Here is a 23,851-nt window from a genome sequence, read left to right on the forward strand (position 1 = left end):
GTGCAAATAGATATGGACCTAATTGTGAGTGCAACATAAGATCGAAAGAGTTATTATGTAGTGCAAAGAATTCTTTAAGAATGGAAAACTTGTAGAGAGTTGTAGGTAAAAATCACTGTTCTTTTCTTGTATTCCTTTATTAGTCAAGACTGTAATGCCACAAGAAGAGCATACACATTTACAACACATTAACAGACCCTTGTGTACAAACTGCAGTTCTACAAGGAACATTTGTAAAATGGTGCAACACATAACTGAAATGTCATTTTCAGTGTCCAGACAAAAACATCTGTGTGTTTGTGAGGAAGAGGTACAAAAGCATTCCTAATGTTTCATGTATCACATCAATGCTTTTGTGTGATGCTGTGTCTAATGAGGGCATCGGAGATAGTATAGGAGGGGAACATTTCAACAAGCATCTCTTCAGCCACACGTGCTGTGGTGCATAGCATGGCAGAAAGAGCAGAGTGTGAGCTGTTACGTAACCTCCAATCCGGGACAGAAATGTTGCAAAGGCAGCACGTGCAGTAAAGGATCTGTTGGCGCAAGACTGAGGCTACCCAGAAATTAGATCACTGTAGTTATTTACTGAAAAGGCACAATAAAACATTTGTTTTAATTTTAATGTCTCTTTAACGTTGGGTTTTAGCATCTCTTGTTTCCAAAAGTCTTCCAACATGTTATTAAGCCTCCTAATGAACTTTTAAATGGAGATGCAGAAGTAAGGTTTCCCATTAGTTTTATCATAAATTAAGTAAATAACGTACATCCTTGATTTATTGCCAGTAAGGTATTATGTGGATGAATCCATGTAAATGGCACAAAGACTATAATGAAATTATATGAAATGGGTGTTTACACAATCCCAAACTATGTGTGACCCTAAATTTACCATTGTCACTGTGTTCCTATTCCAAGTCTAATTATAGTATTGGATGCTAGTATTGCCACTCCACTGTTTATGTCTTGAAAAACCCAGTTCCCAAACCTATGGTTGTCAGCACCCAAGCCAAATAAGGTACAAACAACAACAACATGACAAAACCGATTTAAGTCAGACAGCGGTTTTACTCTGAAAGCTGCTCCCATTTTCCTGACTCCATACAGTTGATATCCAAGCCTCTAGTTCCCAAGGTGCTGTTGGATGTCAGATCTGTAGCCAACAGGCATACTCAAAAATGCATGTTCAGCCTCTTTGCCAGGATGTGGATGTGCCAGTCATGACAAAAAGTTCCCTGAGACAGCAAGTTTGTTTAACTTAGTTTTTCATGGATGATTGGTAGGCTTCTTACTGCAGTAAGCTACATGAGCATCTGACTGCTGGCTTGACTATTTTTAACATGCCCCAGATTTACCAACAGGGAATTTTCTTGCAATTTATCACACTTCTTGTATTTTTTTAAAATAAATGATTAAGCTGCTCTATGAGTTTCAGGTGATGTGTGCACTGTAGATCAGATTTCCTTGTACATTTATTCATATAGTCATTGTCTGTTACTGGCAGCATAGTTTCTACCACAAAAGTACTGTACTACTGCTCTATACTGTAAAGTACAATATAGAATGATACTGTATTATTACAATGGTGTTTTTCACATCTACCGCTATGACTTATGGGTTTATTTTGACAAAACCAGTTTTTTACTGACAAATCCTCATGTTCAGTTTTGCTAGTGTACAGAGTTTGATCATTTATTCACCAGCTAGGCCAGACGGTCAGCTTTAATACAACATAAGTGGAAGGAAGCTGCAATTTTAGCTATATAAAAATAAAAGATTAAATAATACAAATAAATAGTTCAATAGACTGAGCTGTGGACAATGCTGTGCAGTGTTGTATACAAACTTCATGATAAACAATTGCATTCATAAATAAACAAATTAAGCAAACTGTGCTTCCATAACTGCAGCTCATATCACCACTTCTTTTTTTTTTCAGTAACATCCTACAAGTTGCATGTTCTGTGTGATGTAATGTTGGTGTCAGTATTTACTGTAATGTTGTATTATCGTCATGACATTTTACAGACAGAGCACGGTGATAGCAAGCCTAAATTAGCTGTGACAAAAATCACAGTCAGTGCTTGCTGCTCTTTGAATTTAAATGCTAAGATCACAGTCAACATGCTGGCTCACATAGTAGATTTGAGGGATTTATTTGATCATCTTTTTTTTTAAGGTTTGCTAATGTAGTTGTTTTTGCAGTGGTACATTTCCTGGCACATTACCCCACTAATTGCAAAAGTGAAATAAACAGTCAGCAGTAATTTGCATTGCACTCCATGCACCCTCAACCTTGAATGCTTGTAACAGGAACTCTCTTATCAAAACATTGCTTCACAGCAGAACTACTGTCCAAATCCAAAAGCCAGTGACAGAAAAAAAAAGAATACCATTCAGCTTAATTCAGGTCACACATAGAACTACAATGATCAAAATTTGTAGAATTTATTAAGGGTTTTTAACAAATTTTGAACTAAAGAAGAGCTCAGCTTTCCTTTGATAAGCTAGTTGTGTGGTAGGCAGGTAAGCTCTCTGTCTCATTACTAACAGATACTAACAGATCCTTTCCTGTTAGTGATTTCTGCAATTCGAATACATTCTGTGAGAGAGTGCGCTTTCTATACATTTCTTCATTTGACTTGACTGAGATATCTAGCGTTCCACTTTTGGGCTGAGCAAACAGTAGATGGATGAATATGTTATGCAAGCACAACACAGCAAACCCATAACCCAAACAGTTCTTAATCCCAGAAAGACAGCCACTGTCAAAGCAAATAGAGCATGCAGGAAATACTCGGTAAAACTTATTTTTTGAGGTTGCTTGGAGGTTATTTTGATTTTTCTCAAATATGCGGTCTCTCTCGCTTTGTCTTTCTCTCTCTCTTCTATGTATGAGTCACATGAGTCAAAAACACACAAGCACTCGCATTAAACCAACTGGACATACCACCGACATGTGCTATACTCCAGAGCCATACTGACAAAAACATACACACACTTACACACCAAACCCGAGCCATCTTTCTCCCTCGCTCTCTTCCTCTCTCTGACACATACACACTCTCTCACACTATCTGTCTTAACCTCATGTTTCTATGAACAGAAGGAATTCCCAGTTGCTTTGTACTGAGGGTTTTTTGGCCTGTAGTGCTACTATTTCATTTGCTTTAAAGGGAACTTCATCCAATATTGAAGCCTGTCTAGTCTGGTCTAATCTAGGAGTTTGCATAAGAAAAGTCTTACAGACCAGCTGTGTAAAATGCTTGTTTTTTGGGGAAGTAACCACCTCTTCTGTTGTTTTTCTCCATCTCTCTGTTTTATTCCTCCATGCTTCCCCAACTCCTTTCCTACCATTTTATCTTTACCCTCTATTTTCTTGCTCTTTTCTTTTCTCTGTCCTCCTTTGCCCCTCTTTGTGCACTTGCAGGACTACACATTGACAATGTACTTCCAGCAGGCATGGCGAGACAAGCGGCTGTCCTACTCTGACATCCCCCTCAACCTGACCTTAGATAACCGGGTTGCTGACCAGCTCTGGGTGCCTGACACCTATTTCCTCAACGACAAGAAATCGTTTGTCCATGGTGTCACAGTAAAAAACAGAATGATCCGACTGCACCCAGATGGTACCGTATTATATGGTCTAAGGTGAGATTTTAATCTCTTAAAATAACATTTTTGTCAACACAACAAGAACAAGAACTAAAAATGTTATATGCATAAATGCTGCATGACCTTGGTAACAAATAATGACAAACATGTTGCACAAGAATTGTGTTCTCTTTTACTTCATGTTGTCAGACAATCCACACTTAATCCTTGTCAGCATACTTTCTATTTTAAACATCTTGAAAACATCCTGGAAAAAAGAAAATCTTGCAGGTGAGGTAACAGTGAGACAACCATTGCTGCACTGGACCAAGTCAGTAATTAGCTCATTAGAGCCAGATGAAGAAAACTACTGATGGGAGGTGCAACATTCCCCCTAAGCAAAAATGATAATGTTGAGGAAGTGACCTACTTGTGTCCTCATTTAAAAGACGTCTGCACATCACCAAGCCAAGCCTCACTAAAGGCTTGTGTAACACTAAATTCAAGTCTTTTGTATGCTCTCTGCATAATTTACTTCACCACCAAGTATAAAAAGCAGATGTACTTAGAATAGCTGTAGGTGTAAAGCCTTGAAAGTTCATCTGAAATTAAATTACTTTTTTGTTTCTTTCGAGATCCACCAGGGACGTTCAGTACTAACATTGCTCATTTGAAGGCTGATTAGATAGTCAGCTGCAGCACGCTGAACTCTGTAAATGTAATTTCAGTTAGTTTAGATCTTGTTCTTCAGTACCACTGCTAATAAAACCGTGTTGTTGCCTTGCCAGCTACACCTTTCTGAGTGCATTGGTGTTTTTTTCCTGTTACCCCAATGTTACTACATGTCAACTAGATTTACACAAATGATGTTAGATTAGTTTTTCTTCCTAACAATAGTTAAACATTTTCATGATCAAAGTAATTTTGATGGGGTTGACTAACACTGTGAGATGATTAAATATTTAAGCCATTAAATTTATTTAACCTACTGAAAATCAAAGAGCATTAGGTGACAAATTATGAAGTATGATTGGTAATCTTTGCTGACAACGAGGCTGTACGCATTCAGCAAGATACTTCTCTACCTAAAAAACCACAGCTTTTGCAACGTTTTTTAAAACAAACTTTTAGGAGGGCAACTACTTTAAATATCTCAATGGTTTTTCTCCATGCAGGTATTTGATATGATAATATGACATAACCTAGCTCTTTCCCAGAGACCCGAAGCAGAAATCCTAGTTGCACTATATAAATTGATTGATCATTCCACTGAGTTTCAACCTCTCGAAGTTAACATGATGACCATGCGTTTCTTACTCCTCACTGATGTCTCATCATTTCATTGTGTAAATAGGCCTCTTATGCCCAAAGTCTATAAAATGTTATTGAAAATCATAACACTTTAATGGCTACCATGACGATGAACCGGATCTGCTCTGGGACGGTGAAATATAATAGAGATTGAGAGAGCACAAGACAAAGGATGAGAGATGTGTTAAGAAGAGGATTAAAATGGAATCTTGCTATTATATTTTTCTGTGATACTCGTCATTGCTGTTGTTGGATAAAGTGGATGGAGAAAGAAGAATAAGACATTTTTTTCTGAGATGAAGAAATGGAAGAAGAAAGCACTATGTGGAAAATTCTAAATAATACATTGTCTTGTGCTAAAATCAGAATAATCAACAGCCAATTTTCATGGAAGAAATCCAAAGCTCTTATGCAAAAAAGGGAAAATGAAAGAAAATGGGATAAAAAACAACAACATACAAAGCTTTAGAGATGTATTGTTATATTTGTGAATTTGTCTATAAATACTCTAAATTTTACAAGACTTTTTCAAATGTTATGCCCCATTGCATTACAGAGGACCTCCACTTTAACAATCCAATCCTGTGGCCAATCATGAAAGAAAATCAACAAAATCATTTGTTCTTTTCAGCTAGGAGATGGTCAAAAGGTTGTCTAGAGATGTTCGGGGTCAGGATGACTTTACCTGTATGTTCCCTGACCCTGAAGGTGCACAAAGGCTGGAGAGAATTCTCCTTATCAAATTTTTGAAGCATGGTTGAAGAACTAAATAGCAAATTGATAGAGCCAAGAATAAACTCAATATAATTTTAAAATGCTTTGAGTTTCTGCTGGTAGTTTTTTTTTTCTTTAAATTATTTATTCAATAATTTTTGTGTGCTTGAGCGGTCAGTACGGATTGCAGCCCAGTGTCTCCAAGCATGTTTAACTGCTTGTTAGAGCTGCACCATCAGATAATCCACTTCTCCTCCTCGTTTTGGCAGATGAAGTGATAATTATGAGCACTGTATCATCAGCAAATTTCAAGGGCCTAATAGTAGGGTTCACTTAGCTACACTTCTTAGGTTATTGTTGTTTTGTTTGCTCATCACATACTATCAATTGCTTGATTAATTATGCAGAGCAAGCTATATTTGCAAATTATATCACTAGTAATCTTTTAAAAGTGTAGGGTAAGAATAATAAAAATATTTTAATTGACAAACCTTTCCTTTATAATTGGGAGGAAATGTTTTCCTTTGTTTGTTTTTTAATTCATTTGTATTTAACAGTTTTGGACTGATATATTTCTCATTTATACGGTCTTATCTTGCACACAGTTCAATAAACTTTTTATATAAAGGACACCTACCAGATTTAAACTTTGATGGATTGAGCAGCAGCCAAAAAGTCTCTGTTGCTTCAAAGCCAAAGTGCTTCATGTGTAGAATGTCTAAAGTGAACAAAACCCAACAGAAGAAAGCTTGAGGCAGTAGCAGATTGTGAAGGTCAGATTATACTGAAATAGAACTCAAATAGTACAAATCATTCTTGTGTTAGGTCATCCAAGTTAAATGTAAAATGAACAGCTATCAACACACTGATGCAATATCCAAATGAAAAAAAAAATCCATAATCACACGAAATATGGGTTTGAATGTTTCCCGTCCACTGAAGAACTTGACACAAAGTGCAAATATTACTTTGGATGGAGTAGGATTAGACTGAAATTGGAGGAAGAAATCCTTCACCTTTGACACTCAATATCATGTAAGTAGGATGACCAGATTTTTGCAAATCCTAAATTGGGTCATGGAATCTTGTGCAGGTCAGTGAGTGCTCATAAATTCACACAGCACATGCGGATACAGCATATTAATGCCCACTGAAGACCTACTAAAGCTGTGCAGTTATTTAATTTATTATGTTAATAAATTCAATTAGACTACACAAATGTGTAGACACAAGCATGCATTAAAATGAAATTCATGCAAGTGGAAATTCTTGTAGTCTGACATCAATTAAAAACATTTGAATGAAAAAATGTAACAATAATGCATAATAAAATCAGTACGAAAACATAGTGACACGATGGACTATCAGCTTCTCTAGAACGTGCCCTCTATCTCTACAGCTCTATTTGGATAAATGGTTTAGAAAAATGGATAGGTGGATGCAATTCAAAAGATTAGATTTAGGTTAGACTGGAAGCAGTCTGAACTAAGTCCATCATGTATCTAACAAAACCCGTGACAGATTAATAAATTTTGGCTATTTTGTTATTATAGGCGCATAAAGATAAAACAGCAATTTCAAGCTTTATAAAGGCTTTTAAAAGATTTATTTCTAGATGAAAACAAGCCAGGTGCAGGGACTTCTACAGTTTTGGCATATGAAGTTACAGGATGACCAAAATAAATATCCCTACAACCATGTTCAGTGACCTGTGGTGTTTTGGGAAGATGTACTGTCACAAAGAAAAATGCTTTGAAAATATAATTAAATGTAGCATCTGCAGATGTTTTAGAACTAAACCCACAATTGTTGCAGCTTTCAAGAAAAGCAAAAAGCTAAAATTGACTCCAGGGCAAATATTACCTGTGCAAAAGCAAATATAAAATAATAAGACTGCAAGCATTTTTGGGCTGAGAAACCAAAACAAGAGTTGGTGTTTTGTCTTTGTTATATATAGGGAGTATTTGTTGGTAGATAGGGTGTTTATCACTGAAAAATACCCACCTTTAAACCCAGCTTTAGGAGAGCTCTTAGCATGCACAACTAATGCCTGATTGAGAATTAACAAAAAAATGTCTTTGAATATTAAGATTAAATGTTAATGTTTTACCTAGAGCATCCTACTTACTATATTTTCATGGACATCAGTGGGTGGGAAGCAGCTGGCTATGGGGGATGATGACTCTCTAAATGCTGTCATTATCTTAAATATCAAATAATGCAGCTCTGGTGCACAGCACATTCTGTTTCCCTGTTTCAATGAGCTCTGAGCTCTGCGAGCAATCAGAGTGGAGTATTTTGTTTATAATCACAGAAAATGGCTAGACTACAATTATGCAGGGGTACTCTATTCCAAGTACAGTGCAAGGAACATTTACGATATTTTTCACTGAAAACCCCAAATAAAAGGGACCTACTACTCTGAGTGCTACTGTTTTTTTTATGTATTTATAAATTAACTGTACTAAATTATAATGTTTTTGTACAATTAATTATTTATGTTTTTGACTGTAAAAGTTAAAATGTTTCTGTTGCAACTACTATAAACTAAGATCAGCATAAATCGAGTACAAATAAGTGACTGAGAATATTTAAGTAAAAAACAAAAGTAAATCATTGCAACGCATTAATCACTCATATTTATCACCCTGAATACTTTTATTGTGATTGTGACCAACAGCCCGCACATTTCTTTGGCCTGAAATCCAGTCTCTTCCCTTAAAGCTACTTGGCCCTGATTTGACCTCACAAGTTAGATCAATCCAGCAAGCCAATCTCTGAGCACAGCTTGAAAAATATGGAGGGTCACTGCAGGTGATGCAACATATGGGACTTAGTGTGGTTGGCAGCTTTTTCAGGGAATGTTTTTTTTTTTTTTTTAGCAACCAGGGAGCGTAAGCAGACTGAAAAATGTGGGTTTGCATCATTTAATGGATGGAACAACTGGGGGAAATGAGAGGGTAAATGGAGAGCAAGACAGAAGTAAACATAGGCAATCTGATGCACACTTCTACAGTGTAACAGCTACGTAACATGGTCACACATTACCTCATACAAACATGCATAACCTTTATCTTTTCTAAAAGCCCTGCCAGACGCTTGTGCTCTGAGTTCTACACCGGTGACTCCGACTTGACACAGAGATCAGAAAGTTGCCGAAAAGTAACCGGCAATTTACTCCTTGGTTAAACACATGGAAGCCACAGAGCCCCATCACCAGCAGTAAATCCATCAGTGTGAAATAAATGCTGACAAAGACAGGGGACAAGAGAGAAAGAAAAGGAGAATCTATCTAAACCTCTTAGGCTCAAACAACCTCACCGTCACACTCTGTGGGGTGGTAATCCCTGAGGTGTGTAATATGAAACAGCATGTTAATGTTAGAACTCTTCCCTTTGAACTTCTTTACTGGCATTAGAAGGAAATGTTATGATAGACTGCTCACTGTCTCTCTTCACATCCTCTGTCCTAAAATATTCTTTCTATGGCTTTCTTTTTATTATTTTACCTCCATTTTTTGAATAACTAAGTAAATTACAACATTTCTTTTTCTTGGCAAAAATATTTAAGTTTATCATAAGAGCTGTCTGATCTTATTTTACTATACCTGTAAAGTAATAGTAATGTGTAACATTAATATTGAAATTATAAGTAACATTAAGTAATCTCCTAAAAAAAATTGTTTTGTTTTTTGTATTTGCTTTAAATGGGAAAAAGCTGGGGAAAAGATGGGAAAAGCCTGAGACTGTAATTGCCGTTGTGTGGCTGTGAAAATTAGGTGAACAAATGACTCCACGATTTCAAGATTTAAGTGTCACACTTTTTATTGGCAGAGACTTTTTTTTCCTTTGTGTATATTCTGGCTAACAATGATAGGAAATTATAATATTATGTAATCTGAGCAACAGGGAACATGCATACTGTACGTTAAATGGTGGAGGTCCAAGAATGGAGCCTTGAGGAACTCCACATTTAAGTGTTGTTTGTTCAGATTCAGTACTGTTCAATTCAATTTAATTTTTCGTAGGGCTGTGCGATATGACCAAAATCTCATATCCCGATATAAGACATTTATTGTGCCGACAAGATATATATATCACAATTTTTTTTACATTTTCTGTAAATTCTGTGAATCTCTGTGTGGCGGGGCGTGGCCTGCGGTGCCGTGCAGAGGAGGCGGGCGCACCTGTACCACGCCCCGCCAAATTAAATATTGTACTGGGTCCTGTGGTGGTTGTTGTGGTGATAATATTGAGCGGGCAGCGGGAGAGCTGCAGCTGCAAAGTATGCTGCAAAGCATGAATTTGCACCCAGGTCTGCCATGATTGTTTACAGTGGTGCCGAAACCCAGGACTGGAGGCAAGGCAGATCCACGAGTGGGCCAGCAGAGGGGGGAGCTGGCGAGAATGGTGGCCGAGCTGGCGGCCACGCAGCAGGAGCAGGCGGCGGTGTGGCGCAGAGGATGGAGTATCTGGCGGCGCTGATCCGGTCCTGCCCGACACCACCGCCACCCCCACCGGCGCTCCCTAATGACGCTGGAGTGGAGGAGATCCAGTCTGTGCAGGCGCCCGTGCCGGCCCCCAGGTTGCGACCAGCTAGCACGCAGCCTGCCACAGCGCCTGTTCCCACACCTCGGGTAGGAGCCGCTGGGGCTCGGCAGGGTCTTGCGCCCCGGAAGAAGGCGGCAGAGCCGGCGCGCGAGGAGCCGCTCCAGCCGGGAGAGACAGCGCCGGTGGCGGCGCCCGAGGGGCCGCTCCAGCCGGGAGAGACAGCGCCGGTGGCGCAGCGTGGGGAGCTGCTCCCACCGGGAGGGGCGGAGAAGCCGCGGGATAAGTCGGAGGTGCTCGTGCTAGGGAAGTCCGCGCCGCCGAAGCCCGAGGTCAGCGGGGTGAGCAGAGCGGCCTCTCCTCCACCAGAGGCCGGTGTCTGCCGGACATCTGCCCAGCCGCCTGCAAGCCGGGGCGCACGACCGTGCCAACCACGCCGCGTCCACCTGCCACGCAGCCGACCTCCGGACAAGCTTCGCCGACGCTGCTGGATTCGCGGGCGGCCACCTGAACTCACAACTCCCCGTCGCTTGGCCAGGGCCCGGGGGCGCCGACGGTCCGGGCTGATCCCCTCTCCCGCTTGCGGTGGGGGGAGTAGGTTCGGCCGGATGGTTCCCCGGCCTCAGTCGGGCGATGGGGGTGTGTGGCGGGGCGTGGCCTGCGGTGCAGTGCAGAGGAGGCGGGCGCACCTGTACGGCATCCGCAATCACTCCCCGCCAAATTAAATATTGTAACGATGGTTAAATGTTATTTTACAGTGACATGTTGGTTATCTCTGCACACTGTTGTTATTTCTTTAAGATACATGTTTGGTTGTGCTGCAGGAAAAAGGGAGTTAATGTGTGCAGGAAGGGGAGGGGGGTCCTTGTTGTTGCGTGACTGTGCGGGGCTGAAGTGAGGTGCGGTACGAGGGCACTCTCCCCGGAGTTAACGGCCCGTTTGCCTGTGTTACCGAATAAACGGACAAACTGAGATCCAAACGTCTGGTTCTTGTGAACGTTACAATATTGTACTGGGTCCTGTGGTGGTTGTTGTGGTGATAATATTGAGCGGGCAGCGGGAGAGCTGCAGCTCTGTGAACATTGTGAACAGCAACCGTGAGAGTCAATAAAGTATGCTGCAAAGCATGAATTTGCACCCGGGTCTGCCGTGGTTGTTTACACTCGGCAACTCTACTTGCCTGAAGTGTTTCCAGCTGGGCGTCGTGTACCTGGAGTCGAGTGTTACATAAGTTGAAAGGCTGCAGTTTTCTCTGAGTATTTTTTTACACAGCGTGCTGCTGGGAAAAGCCTGTTCTAAGGTTTATTTTTTAGCCCCTGATGGCTCTTTTTAGCTTCTCGTCTTTAAACCCTGTGCATACTATTTCACGTGATTCGGTTTATTTTGAAAAATCTCAACAGGATATTCAGCTTTATTGTGAAAGGTTTATGTGGAAAATAAACAAGCGGACGGCAGAGCCACGCGATGGTTTTACTGTCGTTGTTGCTAATGACAACGCATAAAAACAGTCGCTTGTCCGTCCCTAGGGTGGTTATATTAAATATAAGAGAAAGAGAGAACTTTAAGAAATTCTACAGTGACCATCAAAACGATGAAAAATATTGCCGTAAACAGTTTATTTTGCGACACCACGAAACAAACAATAGCATAATATGAAACGATAGACGTTTTCATATCTCCATCTTATATCGTTATATTGAACAGCCCTAATTTTACCATAAACACAAAAGCAGTCACCTCAAGATTCTTTATATTGTAAGGTAAAAACCCTGCAATATCAGAAAGACAAGCAATCACACAATTCCTACGAACAAGCACTTGGGGACACTTGGAAGGAAAAACTTCCTTTTGATAGGAAAAAAAAACTCTGGAAGAACCCGGCTCAGAAAGCGCAGCCATTCACCACAATCTGTTGGTGGTGAGGGGAGAGAGAGAGAGGAGAAAAGAAGGGAGTGGAAGAGAGCCAGAGTTTAATAATAACTAATGATTAAATACAAACACAGATTTGTAAACACAGAGAGTGAAGAAGAAGTGCTCAGAGCAGCAAAGCCCCAGCATACTAGTCCTACTGCTGCATAATGGAAGGATGGTTCAGGCTCATCTGATCCAGCTCTAACTATAAGTTTTAAGCCAGCTCTTTAAAACAGTCTCCTGACTCTGAACTTGGAGCTGGTTCTACTGAACAGGGGCGTGAAAACTGAAGGTTCTGCCTCACATTTTACATTTAAATACCCTAGGAGTCACAAGTAGGCCTGCAGTCTGAGAAAAAATATCTACTGGGATGATAGGGTACTCTGATATGAGGACCATGTCACAATATAGGTGATATATGGCCTTTATAGTCCCTGACAGTACTGCAGCATTCTGGAGTAACTTAAGCATTGCAGGGAGCTTTTAGAACAACATGATAATAATAAATGAATTACAATAGATATCCTAGAATCAATAAATGGATGAACTAGTTTTTCAGCATCACTTTGAGACAGGATGTTTTTGTAATTTAAGAGATCCTGCACGAAAGGAGAGCAACAAGTGTCTGGTTAGACACTTACACTGGTAGGCATCACCTTGTTTTCTACCACAGTTTTTTACCATTACCACTGTTTGTTTGTACAAATACCTCAGTTTTACCTGATTTTAGAAGCAGGAAAGCTTCTAAATTCATCTTCTTTATGAAAGCTGCTTGTCACTGGCATTGTATACAATGCCCACTCGTACTCCTTTTTTTGCCTTTTATAGTCGAAACTATGAAATGGAAACGCAGAAGAGATTTTTGAAAAGTAATCATAGCACTGTGGTGTTCGTTTAACCAGGCTTGGGTTAAAACATAAAATCAAGATCATTTTTGTAATATATTACTTTATAAATTAAATGCATTAGCTGTGCACTCTGAGTACACTTGGTTAATGCTTTTGATCTTGCCACATAGGATCACTGTTTAGACAAGTGGCATGGAGTCTGTCTCATCTATGATAAGCATCTGATTGGTGATGTGTGTGACCACTGCTGCGTAATATATCTTCAATTTGGCTCAGCTTCAGTGTGGAACGTCGACCAGTGAGTGAGTTCAGGCCAAGCCACCTGTCACAGCCAGGTGGCTTGGCTGCAGGTTGTTACAGGGACATCCTCTGGAAGCTTTGGATAATAGGGTGGATGGAGTTAGTTAAGGAGGAAGGAGCATATTCTGTCTGACTATGTATGGTGTCCTGCCTATGTATTCTGTCCTTGTTGCGCCTTGAGGCGACTGTTGTTGTGATTTGGCGCTATATAAATAAAATTGAATTGAATTATTCACAGAGTTTAATTAGTATTAGATGTTCCAAGAGCAGGACATAGATTGGCAGCAAGTATCTTGGAGTGATCTTTACAGTTCCAGAATAAACTGAAGTTGTCAATAAACGTTATCCCATAGGTGAGACATGCTGAAGTTAACAAGGTGTTTGAACTAAAAGATCCTATTCCCCTCTCCATGGTAGGAAGTGGGCCACAGAAGAATAACTGATGTGATGGATGCTCAGTTTAAGTGAGGCAGGGATAAGTTCTTTAATAATAAAAATAATCTTTCAGGCCTTCCTTTTTAAAACAACCCATAATCCAGCAAGTGGAGCATAAAAGGAGAATATTGTCTCCAATTCCGCTGTTAGCTTCTTTGCAGACATGTTGTCAGTTGTTGGATATTTTTTTTATATATTTGCCATAGACACAGACTATGGGATGCCTCTTAGGTGTTAGTAAAATCTTGTAACGCTGGTGCATGATCGTTTCCAAATCTTTGCTTACAAATAATATCATGTGATGTTGATTATATCCTTAGTTTGAATGTCCATTAATCTTTCTGTGTTTGTATAGTAGGTGTTTGTAATTTATGAATATAAATGTATTGGCATCATAGCGGCTGTTTGAATAATGGCATAGTAAAAGAGAGATAGACCAAAGAAAGCAAAAGAGGCACAGAGGCACACAAGCATGGTTATCTCTGCTGTGTAACAGAGGATTGGACTCAAGATGAGCCTCTCCTCTGGCACAAATTTATCTATGTTGTCAGGTGTGCCTAGACGATTACCCACCATGCTGTGCTGCTCTGTGGCAACTCCCTCAGTGGGAGTGAAGTTCTCACACAAGACCAGAGTCAAGGAAAGAATGGCAGCCTATTACTCACAGCCTCATCCTTATGTTCCTTTCACAAAGTCTGATGGACAACATAACCTTATCTATTGACTCATGGTTGCCTTCTGTTATTATCCCTTATTATCCCTTGCTGCCTATTTGTTTTGATATTGACTGAAAGGCTGAATGCCTTTATGGTGATAGATATCCACAGAATATGATAGGCTAGAAGTAGTAAAACAGTAAGCTCTGGTTCTTTGACCAGGGTTGTTTACACATACAGTATAAGCACATTTACCACAGCAGCACATTTCTTTGGTTAATTTCTCATAATCCATGACAAGAAATTAAGATAGAAACTGCTTTAGGTTGTTCTGTTATTCACAAAGGGTTAACACAGTGGTTGTTTTAACATGCTCGATTTAGCTAACTCTACTTTTTCTTTTTCTTTTCCTTTTTCTTTTTTTACACTAAATGCCTCTCCTGATACAACCCCAAAGAAATTTGTGTCTCCTCCTGGTCTCAAAGCTTTCATGTGTTAGGTGAATGCGACACTGTGGAGTAACTATGTCAAACTAAAGCATTAAATAGTATTAATAGCAATAAAAAAAACAGCAAGTCAGAAATCAGAATAGTATGTGTAGTAGAACTATAAAGATTATGCTCCTGATTGTGGTTCACATCAAAAGAGTCAGAGTTATGTGGTGAAAGAGGGTCTTGACAAATTGCTGAGATCAATTCCTCGAGTGTCTTTTTAGTAAAACATGAAACATAGGAATACCATCTAATAAAAAATGTTAAACAAAACAAACAAACAAAACACCAAGATTCTATTTAGATTGCCTCTCATCCCTCACTTGAAATCATGACATATTTTCACATTCGAATTATTATGCTAAAGGGAAAGGATAAGTTAAACCTTGGGGGGCAGTAATCTAACATTTCTCTTTTCCCTCCAAGCTGTTTTATCTATCTTTACCATTTCCCATGAAGATAATAATCTATCATTTTATTGATGTTCGCATGCTCCATGGAGTCATGAAGTGTTCATTTGTGGCACATCAGGTGCTATATTTGAAAGCCAAGTCCCATTTAAGCTTGAAAACAGGAAATTATGTGAAAATGTCATTTAAAGTACTTTTTTAATGGAATGTATTAACTGAACAACTCAGATATTTGAGGTTTTTATATAGCTGTATGTTAGGAGTTTTTACCCATCAGTACCATGCTGTAATAATGCTATAATAAAGCTATTTCCTTGTTTAATATTCAAAGGAACTTAGATTCTTCTTTTAATTATTAAAAGAATAGCTTTGTACAATTTATGTCATTTTTGTTTGTCTGTGCAGCATCTCACAATATACAGTAATGTTCATGAAAAAGGTGATGTCTGACAAGACGGGTGCACACTTAAATAAAACTCTGACACTAACGTAACATTGTACTTATTTAAGTTATATGACATTTTTTGTAACTGCTATAAGTAAACAAATGAAATTATAATATTGATCTTTCAGTCTGAAGTTTTTCATTTATTGTGCTGATTCCAGTTACACTAACATCATCATTTTATTCGCACAACAATAATGACCTACAAAGTCAAAGTTTTCAATAAGGTTAATTTTATCTCATACATCCCATATGGAAAAGAAATAGTAAAAACTTATATGATTTACTCATGAAAGTGGCCACTTTCCCATTACTTTCATATATTGTTTTAGTAAGTATCCAAAACATACAAGTTTCATTATATAATTTTTCAAGGGATCTTATATCTGTTTTCACTCTTGTATGCTTTTCATACAAGTTTCACACAAGACAGATACAAACTTTATAAGATTTATATATATCTTTTCCATATGGGATTTTATGGCATTATTACATTCAATTGACTTTTGCAGTATATCTCTCTCTTCTGTTGCTGTCACCACTGTCCCACAGAGTATGAACCCCACAGTTATTCATATTCCAGGTGAAACCTAACAGAGAACCCACAGGATTATCCAAACAAAGCTAGAATTGGGACATATTAGCTATTCAGCTATAATGCCCAGTGGAGTTCCCACCACTACCACCATTCCAGTCTTTAAAAATATATATAAAATAATTTGGGGTTATTTATTTATGTATTATTTTATTTTTGCAAGATTTGGAATTTGTTCAGTTACTCAGTGCCATGCAGCTAGCAAATGGTCATCAATTTTTTTTTTAGAAAATAAATTAAAAGTAAATAAAATGAGGCAATTAAAAGAAAAAAAAAAAAAAAAAAGTTGATTCTCACAACTAACAGCATCTATATTATATATCTTTGTCTAGTCCCTGCTGTAGTTACCCTGTTGAAAAATAGAGTTTGTTCTCTCATTTTGCTGTGATTTCTTTTCAGGATAACTACCACTGCTGCTTGTATGATGGACCTGAGAAGGTATCCACTGGATGAGCAAAACTGCACACTTGAGATAGAAAGTTGTAAGTAATTGATTCATTAATGACCACAATGTGTTCTTTTTTGACTAATGTGTTTTCCTATCAGAGCTGAATTAATATGTCGACTCAGTTTAACAGTTTAAAATTCTAAGTTTATGTCTAGCAATTTATATTTGTCCCTTTTAGCCCGTGTTCTTCCTTTGTACTTTAATAGTAAAGTAAAGTTAAAGTAAAATGAGTGAATGTGCCACTCATTTACAAAGAAATTTAATTTACCTCCAAACAAAAATGGTTGAAATTTAGCTTTAGTAAGAACTAATGGTAAATAATGATAAATACATCTGAATGCCTGCAATGCAGCTAAAGGGCATTACACACTGAAAGGCGTAAATCTGGTGTTAATGTATGAAGGGAATTATAGCATGAAGGTTTAAAGGACATCAGGATCACACAATACATGGATTTTAACACAAAACAGTAATGCAAATATGCTTGTTGTAACAGTTATCTGTTATTAAGATTGCTATTATCATAGTTTTATGATGACTGTCATGTCAGATGATTTTATTTTGACTGGAACTTTACTTTCTGTACTCATGGCTAAGGGTTCATGCAACTTCACAGCTGCTTTACAAACTGTTCAAATGAAACACGCTATTTGTAATCTAGCAGCCTGTTACAAAAGTGTCTGTGAGAGTATTGTTGTAGTAATTCATGATTATTATACACAAACCACATTGTCCATACCCCAATGTTTGCTTGGTTCATGATAGGCATATAAAGCTCGATAACTGCATTTCAGTTATGGATATATTCTGTATCCATTCTGAAAGACATTTATAGAACAAAAAATACATTGACAGAATAAATACCAATAAGAAAATAATTAAAATCAAGCTTTCTGTATTCGGTTAAATAGTTACAAAATACATCAAGGCATATTCTGAAGTGGAAACTGTATAAATAAAAAAATAAAAATAAATACACACACACATTTAAGTAAATAAATAAATAAATTGGGTGATTTATTTGAGGAAAGGGGTAATAAAGGGAAGTAGAATGGAAGAAAACATTTTAAATGTATCATGCATGTTTTGTCAGTTATGTCATTATTGTCATTTAGTTATTGCTTAGAAAGTAAACTGATTGCTGAATTTACCCCCCCCCCCCCCCCAAATCACAGCAACATCTGAAAGGCAGAAACCTATGAATTACGAGATTACAACTTTTGAATATTTAATGAATTGATATGAGAAAGTGCTGTCTGCTTTGACTCTTGCCTCGTGGGGATGAGTAACCCATGTCACATTTACTTCCATAAAAAGTGAAAAGACCATTGTTATTTTTTAAATATTATATTATAAACAGTATTCATAGTATTCATTGGATTCTGTTCCTTGAAAGTGTGCTGGAGCCACTCTCACAGTTTTGAGTTAAACCCCCAATACTCATTTTACTTCTGGGCAGCTTTACTTTCAATTTCTACTCCAGCTGGTCCAGCAGCCTCTGATAGTTCTCAGTGTTCTCATACTCCATCTTTCCTATGTTACTGTGGAACTGCTAGATCTCACAGTTATAATTAGCCCAATGTCAGCCACGCCCATATCTGATTGGTTAGTTCGAAGCTCTGTTCTTTCAAAATTTTTGGAAGACTCTTCCATGAGTACTTTGAATTCATATGTGGCACATGTGTGTATGACATGTGCTATATCTTCAGTACGTCGTTATGCCTTTCAGTGTATGTTTTTCCAGCTTGCAACCTTAACACTGCTACTATGTGCTTAACAGTCTCCAGGGCACCTTTTCATATCTCTTCTCTGGTAGAATCCTACCTTTATGGATCTAATGTTAAGAGCCTGCTCTCAAGCTGTTCTTCAGGACTGCCTTCTGTGGCCAATGATAGTATTTCTTGATCTCAGTCACTTCCTTTATCTGCTGATGATTCAAACATTGCATGGAGGGGCTTGTATCCCATAGATTTTACTCCTCCTCTTCATTACTATATATCTTCTGCTATATTACTCTTGTGGCCATTTTATTATTTAAGCCAATATCTATTTTGACATTGAAAGCGTTGATGGTATGGGCCTTATTCCTACAATGGAAAGGGCTCATCAGCACTTGTTCATTCCAATTGAGCTTTATTTATATAGCACCAAATTACAATAACAGTTGCTTCAAGGTGCTCATTATTGTTAAGAGGCTTCATATTGTACATTGTCTCACTGTCTATTATCTATTTGCTGCTTTACCCACCAGGTCCTGGTCCTTTGACATTTTGTTGTTCCAATACCCTTTTGAGCTTTGCTCATATGTGTGGAGCTTCCATGTTATGTAGAAGAAGTTTATCTACCAGTTTGTTACCTGGTATTTATACGAATTATACCTTTGTGGGTATAGCCAGTCTGAGTATTGTTAGTCACTCATGTGATCTTCGAATAGAAGTGGATCATGGCAGGTCCTTGTTGCTGTTTGCATACACAAATGCACAACTGCCACATATCATCTATATATAGTTTGTCATGCCAAGGGGACAGACAAGAAAAAATACTATAATAAAATTTAAATGGGAACTTCATGTATATTTTTACTGCAAATGTAACCCCCTGCTTTGTAGTGTCCAGTTGAACAAATTATCTGAGTTCAGAGAATGATGGTAAACAACTGAGGGGAAGATGGAGAGGAGTGGACCATTAGTGGTGTACATATGAGCTCACCTCACAATATGTCTAGTCATTAGTACCACAAGCGCACATCCTTCTCTTTTAATGTGGTTGGAGTGTTTTCTTTCTCTTAAGAAACTAGCTGGATATTACTAACTGTGGCTGTGAGCATCCATCATATAGATATGGTTGTGTATGTGTAATTATCATAGCCACTAAAACATGCCCAAAATACCCAATAGACAAAACTTCTGAAAACACACACACATGCACACTTAAAAGGTTTAAAGGACTCCCAGTGCTATATAAAAGGGTAGACTGCTGGTTTCCATCCATCTATCTCCTTTATAAATTCATCAGTGTTTTTTTCCTTTCTCAAAGTTCCACCACAAGTGTTTCTTTCTTACTCTGTATGTATCGTTCCATTAGCCATTCTATTTTCAAATCGAACTTTATGTGACTTAGAGGCAAATGTAAAACCACTGATTTACCAGCTTTTATTCATGATATGGCAAAAGTGCTCCATAACAAGTAAATACGGTTTTGGAACAGTGGACACTTTATCAGCATAGCGAGATGTAAAACTGTTAAAGTTAATTAATCTGTTACCGTGCACACAAATCTCAAAGTATTAATTATGCTTCAATTCAGATCAACTAAGATCCTATGGTACAAAAGTTTGAATTTGTATACAAAATTTCATACCTAGACTATTATTGAAGGATTTTCTGTCACGATCCTGGGTCTTATGACCCAGCGTTTTGAGTTTTAGTTCATTTTGATGTTTATAGTTTATGTTTAAGCTCATTAGATTTCTATGTTCATTTGCTTATTATATTCCCCTTATGTTTTCAACCCTTGTGTTAAGTCTCCTTTATTCTTCATGTGTTTCATGTCTGTTTCTTATGTTGTCAAGTTTATGTAGTCATGTCAGTGTTTCATTGTTTCCTATTTTATTTTGAAAGAGGTCCTGTGCTTTCGTGGTCTGTTTTGCTCTTTCCCTGTGGGCGTCGTTATGTTCATGTTGTGTCTACTTTGCCTTTCTGTCCCATGTTTCAGCTCCCTATGTTCTGTCTCAGTTGCTGTTAAGTTTACATGTTTTGAGTTCAGTCAGTGTGTTTCCTGTTTTACTTTGAAGGTCCACGTCTCATGTGAGTGTTTCTAGTTTTGCTTCCCTTGTCTCGTCCAGCCTGATTACTCCCAGCTGTGCTCTCCTTCTGTGTCTCATTCCCTCGTTATCCCTCTGTGTATTTAAGCCCTGTGTTTCTCTTTGTCAGTGTCGTAGTCTCCCTCATGGCTGTGTTTCCTTGCGTTTTAGTTTACCCATGTCCCAGTTTAGTTTTCCATGCCATCCTGCAATAAAGCAGCTTTTTGAGTTTAATTCCGGTGTGGTGAGTTTTGCGTTTGGGTCCTTTTCCTGCCTGGACACAGCCGAAACATGACATTTTCTCGCATTTGAAAATACCATTCCTACATTATTTATAATGCTCAGTGTCGCAGTTATAGTAATATACAGTTTATATGCTGCTGTATAGCCCTACCTTCAAAAGGAAACTGATTTGATCAAAAGATACAACACTGACTTCATAACAACAGTAGCTGTGAACCTTTTCAATAAATCATACCAAGATTAGGATCAGTCAGCCGTTAAACATTGAACACTAGCCAAGAAGCATTTTTTGGGCCTCGTGTAGCAGCTTTGACTTTACAAAATGTATGGCTCTACACAAGACGACAAAATTGGTCATTTTAGCAAAGCTGTTTTAAAAGCCATAGAATGAAACAAACTAATTAAGACAGCTATGTACATATTAGATAACTTTTACATATACTGAGGAGAAAGTAAAAGGCACATTACATTTGATGTTTCAGTCGATGTGTGCTCACAATGAAACCATCATTTCATTACAGCATCTCTGTCAAGTTATAGTTATATTTTCTGCACCAGCGATCCCCATCATATGTACAGCCACTTCCACTCTATCTCGCTGTTGCCATCACTGCTTATCAGAGCCCATTTTAGAAATTGCAGACATTCTCTGGGGTGTGAATGGTTTCCACACATGGGCTTGCATGGCTTATTTATTTATCTTATCTTTAGATGTTCCGCTCCTGTCCAGGCATCCAAGTGAGCCGCAGCTTGCTGTATACTGCAAAACTTTAAAGATATTTTTTAATTACTAGGAATAACATTAAAGTCGCTTTGAACTTTGTAAAATCAAAGTTAGTTGCAGACATATTTAGAGTGGAGTACCCTTCTCAGCTTCGCTGGGATACGCGTGAAGTAGGCATTTGTCGAGGGGGTGGATTTCAAGTGTCGATTTTTGTGTGAGAGTGATGGTGATGTTTGCGAATGTGTATGTGGACACATGTGTTTACGCATCACAGAATGTCTATTAATATGTATTAAGTTGATATGCATTTCATCTGATAAACTGTGGGAAAAAATAATCCAAAGGACTTGCTTGGTGACTTTAATTCATATAATTTTCAATAAACAGTCAAAATTTAGGGAGTCACCAGCATCAAGTATTCTTATTTCAAATGTTTGCAAATGCTAAATGTGTTTTCAAGTTTTATTTACAATATATTTAGAAAAAAGTATAGATGTGAAGAATAACATGATTGTTTTGATTCTTAATGCTTTATCATGACCTCGCATGTCAGTGGTATTTAATATATGTATTAGAACTTGGTATTCTTTTATAATAAGTATATAAAAAAAACAAACTTTTTTTTTATTATCCCTGATTATCTTCTGCCCATAGCAATATCAAAGCCAGTGTTTTATCTCCTTCCAAAATCCTTCTTTGCCCATTAAAACAAATCAACTGAGACATTATTTCATAAGCTTGATAAAAATGCCTGGAGTCAGATTTGGTCAGGGAGATATGCCAGAATCCCAGTTAAATAGCTTTAGTATTGTATTGCTATCTCCTCTGATGTTATCGTGAACAGTTTCATTTATTTTTGGTCTGGCGGTGCTCTCTGACATTGGAATCCATAAGAGAAGGTTTTGTGCTAGTGTAAAATAGATATCGTCACCCCGTGTTTTTTTTATTATTTAAAACGTATTGGTTTTTTTAATTTTATCTAAGTTCTGTAATCTTGTGGCAGTTAATAGTTACAAAGCCAAGTTTCTTATTTCACCATTTTGTAATTAATAGATATACTCTCAACTAATTATTTATTTTGTGTCTCTTACTATATTCCTTGCAGTTAATTTCATATGGGATGGGAATCAAGACAATCTGAATGTGCTAAACACTTTGACACAATAACGTCAGTATGAAAGTAAAATAAAATGGCAAAGTAAGTCTAAGGGTTAAAGTTTTTAGGTAACTAAAAACTAAGTTATAAGAGCACTGGGTCAAACTTCTACTCATCTATGCTATTACAGTGCAGAGGTGTGTGTAGTCCTTGTTTGTTGACAGTTTTTCCTAACATGCCCCCATTCAGTCATCCACTTCAGTCAAGCAGTAGCTCTGTTCCCCCCTGAGTGTGTCCACAACACAGATTGATAATTACTGCTATAACCTCATATTGTCAATTCACCATAAGCACATGGCTCAGAAAGTTGTATCTGCACAGAATTAATATGTTAGTTACACAAAAATTAATAACCAGCATTCATTCTTCCAAGGTTGCAGTATGGCGAACTGTTATATGTGTGGTTCAAGGAGTGTTAAGAGCACAAAAGTAGATTGTTTTGACTAGAAAATAATAGCAGTTAAACAAACCCACAACTTAAAAACATTTCAAACCATATATACACTATGCAGGCCTTTTGAGGAGAAGGAAGCAAATAGGAATAGGTAGCATATTTAAAATGCACATGCTTTTACAAAAAAAATTCAAATGAATAAAAGAGTTTTTCCTTGTGGACTGCCATGAATTTTTCATCAGTAAACCAAAGCCCAGTGACTGCATCTAAAGTCAAAAGACTGTAAACTGGCAACAAATGCAAACCTAATCATTACTAATTAAATATACAAGAATGACATGGGATGGATTGTGAACAGATATAGTGTGTAGACCTTATTGTCAATCAGTGATTCTTGTTCCTTGTACTGTCTCGCAGATGGTTACACTACAGATGACATTGAATTCTACTGGCGAGGAGGAGATAATGCTGTGACAGGAGTAGACAAGATCGAACTTCCCCAGTTCTCCATTGTGGATCATAAGCTCATTTCCAAGAATGTTGTCTTCTCCACAGGTAACGCATCAGAAAAATCATGATTCATTATCATTGTTACTATTATTACTAGTAATTTTACTTCATTATTATATCTCTGTGTCTCTGTATATTCATAAAATAGTTTCGATGTTTCATACTTTATCAGTACTGACTTTTTTCACTGTTTCAACTTATATATATGAAAAAATAATTTCCAGAAATCCTAAACATCATGAAAACAAACAGGCATACAGATCTTTGAATGAATCATTGTCTTCGGAGGCAGATGATACCATAACATTTTAACAACA

The 23,851-nt window shown here is 37.8% G+C and overlaps 1 protein-coding gene across 2 annotated transcripts in view; it reads left to right on the forward strand.

Moving 5' to 3' along the window:
* The window catches only part of gabrb2b (gamma-aminobutyric acid type A receptor subunit beta2b), an 82,155-nt gene that overhangs the window by 48,105 nt on the left and 10,199 nt on the right, over positions 1 to 23,851 (forward strand). For both annotated transcript variants that reach the window (XM_085174431.1, XM_085174430.1), the window contains exons 4-6: positions 3,431 to 3,651; positions 16,657 to 16,739; positions 23,442 to 23,579. In XM_085174431.1, coding sequence (XP_085030557.1) covers positions 3,431 to 3,651; positions 16,657 to 16,739; positions 23,442 to 23,579 — 442 coding nt within the window. The remainder of the gene's footprint in view (positions 1 to 3,430; positions 3,652 to 16,656; positions 16,740 to 23,441; positions 23,580 to 23,851) is intronic.

Source organism: Neolamprologus multifasciatus, chromosome 10, assembly GCF_963576455.1.
Source record: "Neolamprologus multifasciatus chromosome 10, fNeoMul1.2, whole genome shotgun sequence".
Classification (NCBI taxonomy): domain Eukaryota; kingdom Metazoa; phylum Chordata; class Actinopteri; order Cichliformes; family Cichlidae; genus Neolamprologus; species Neolamprologus multifasciatus.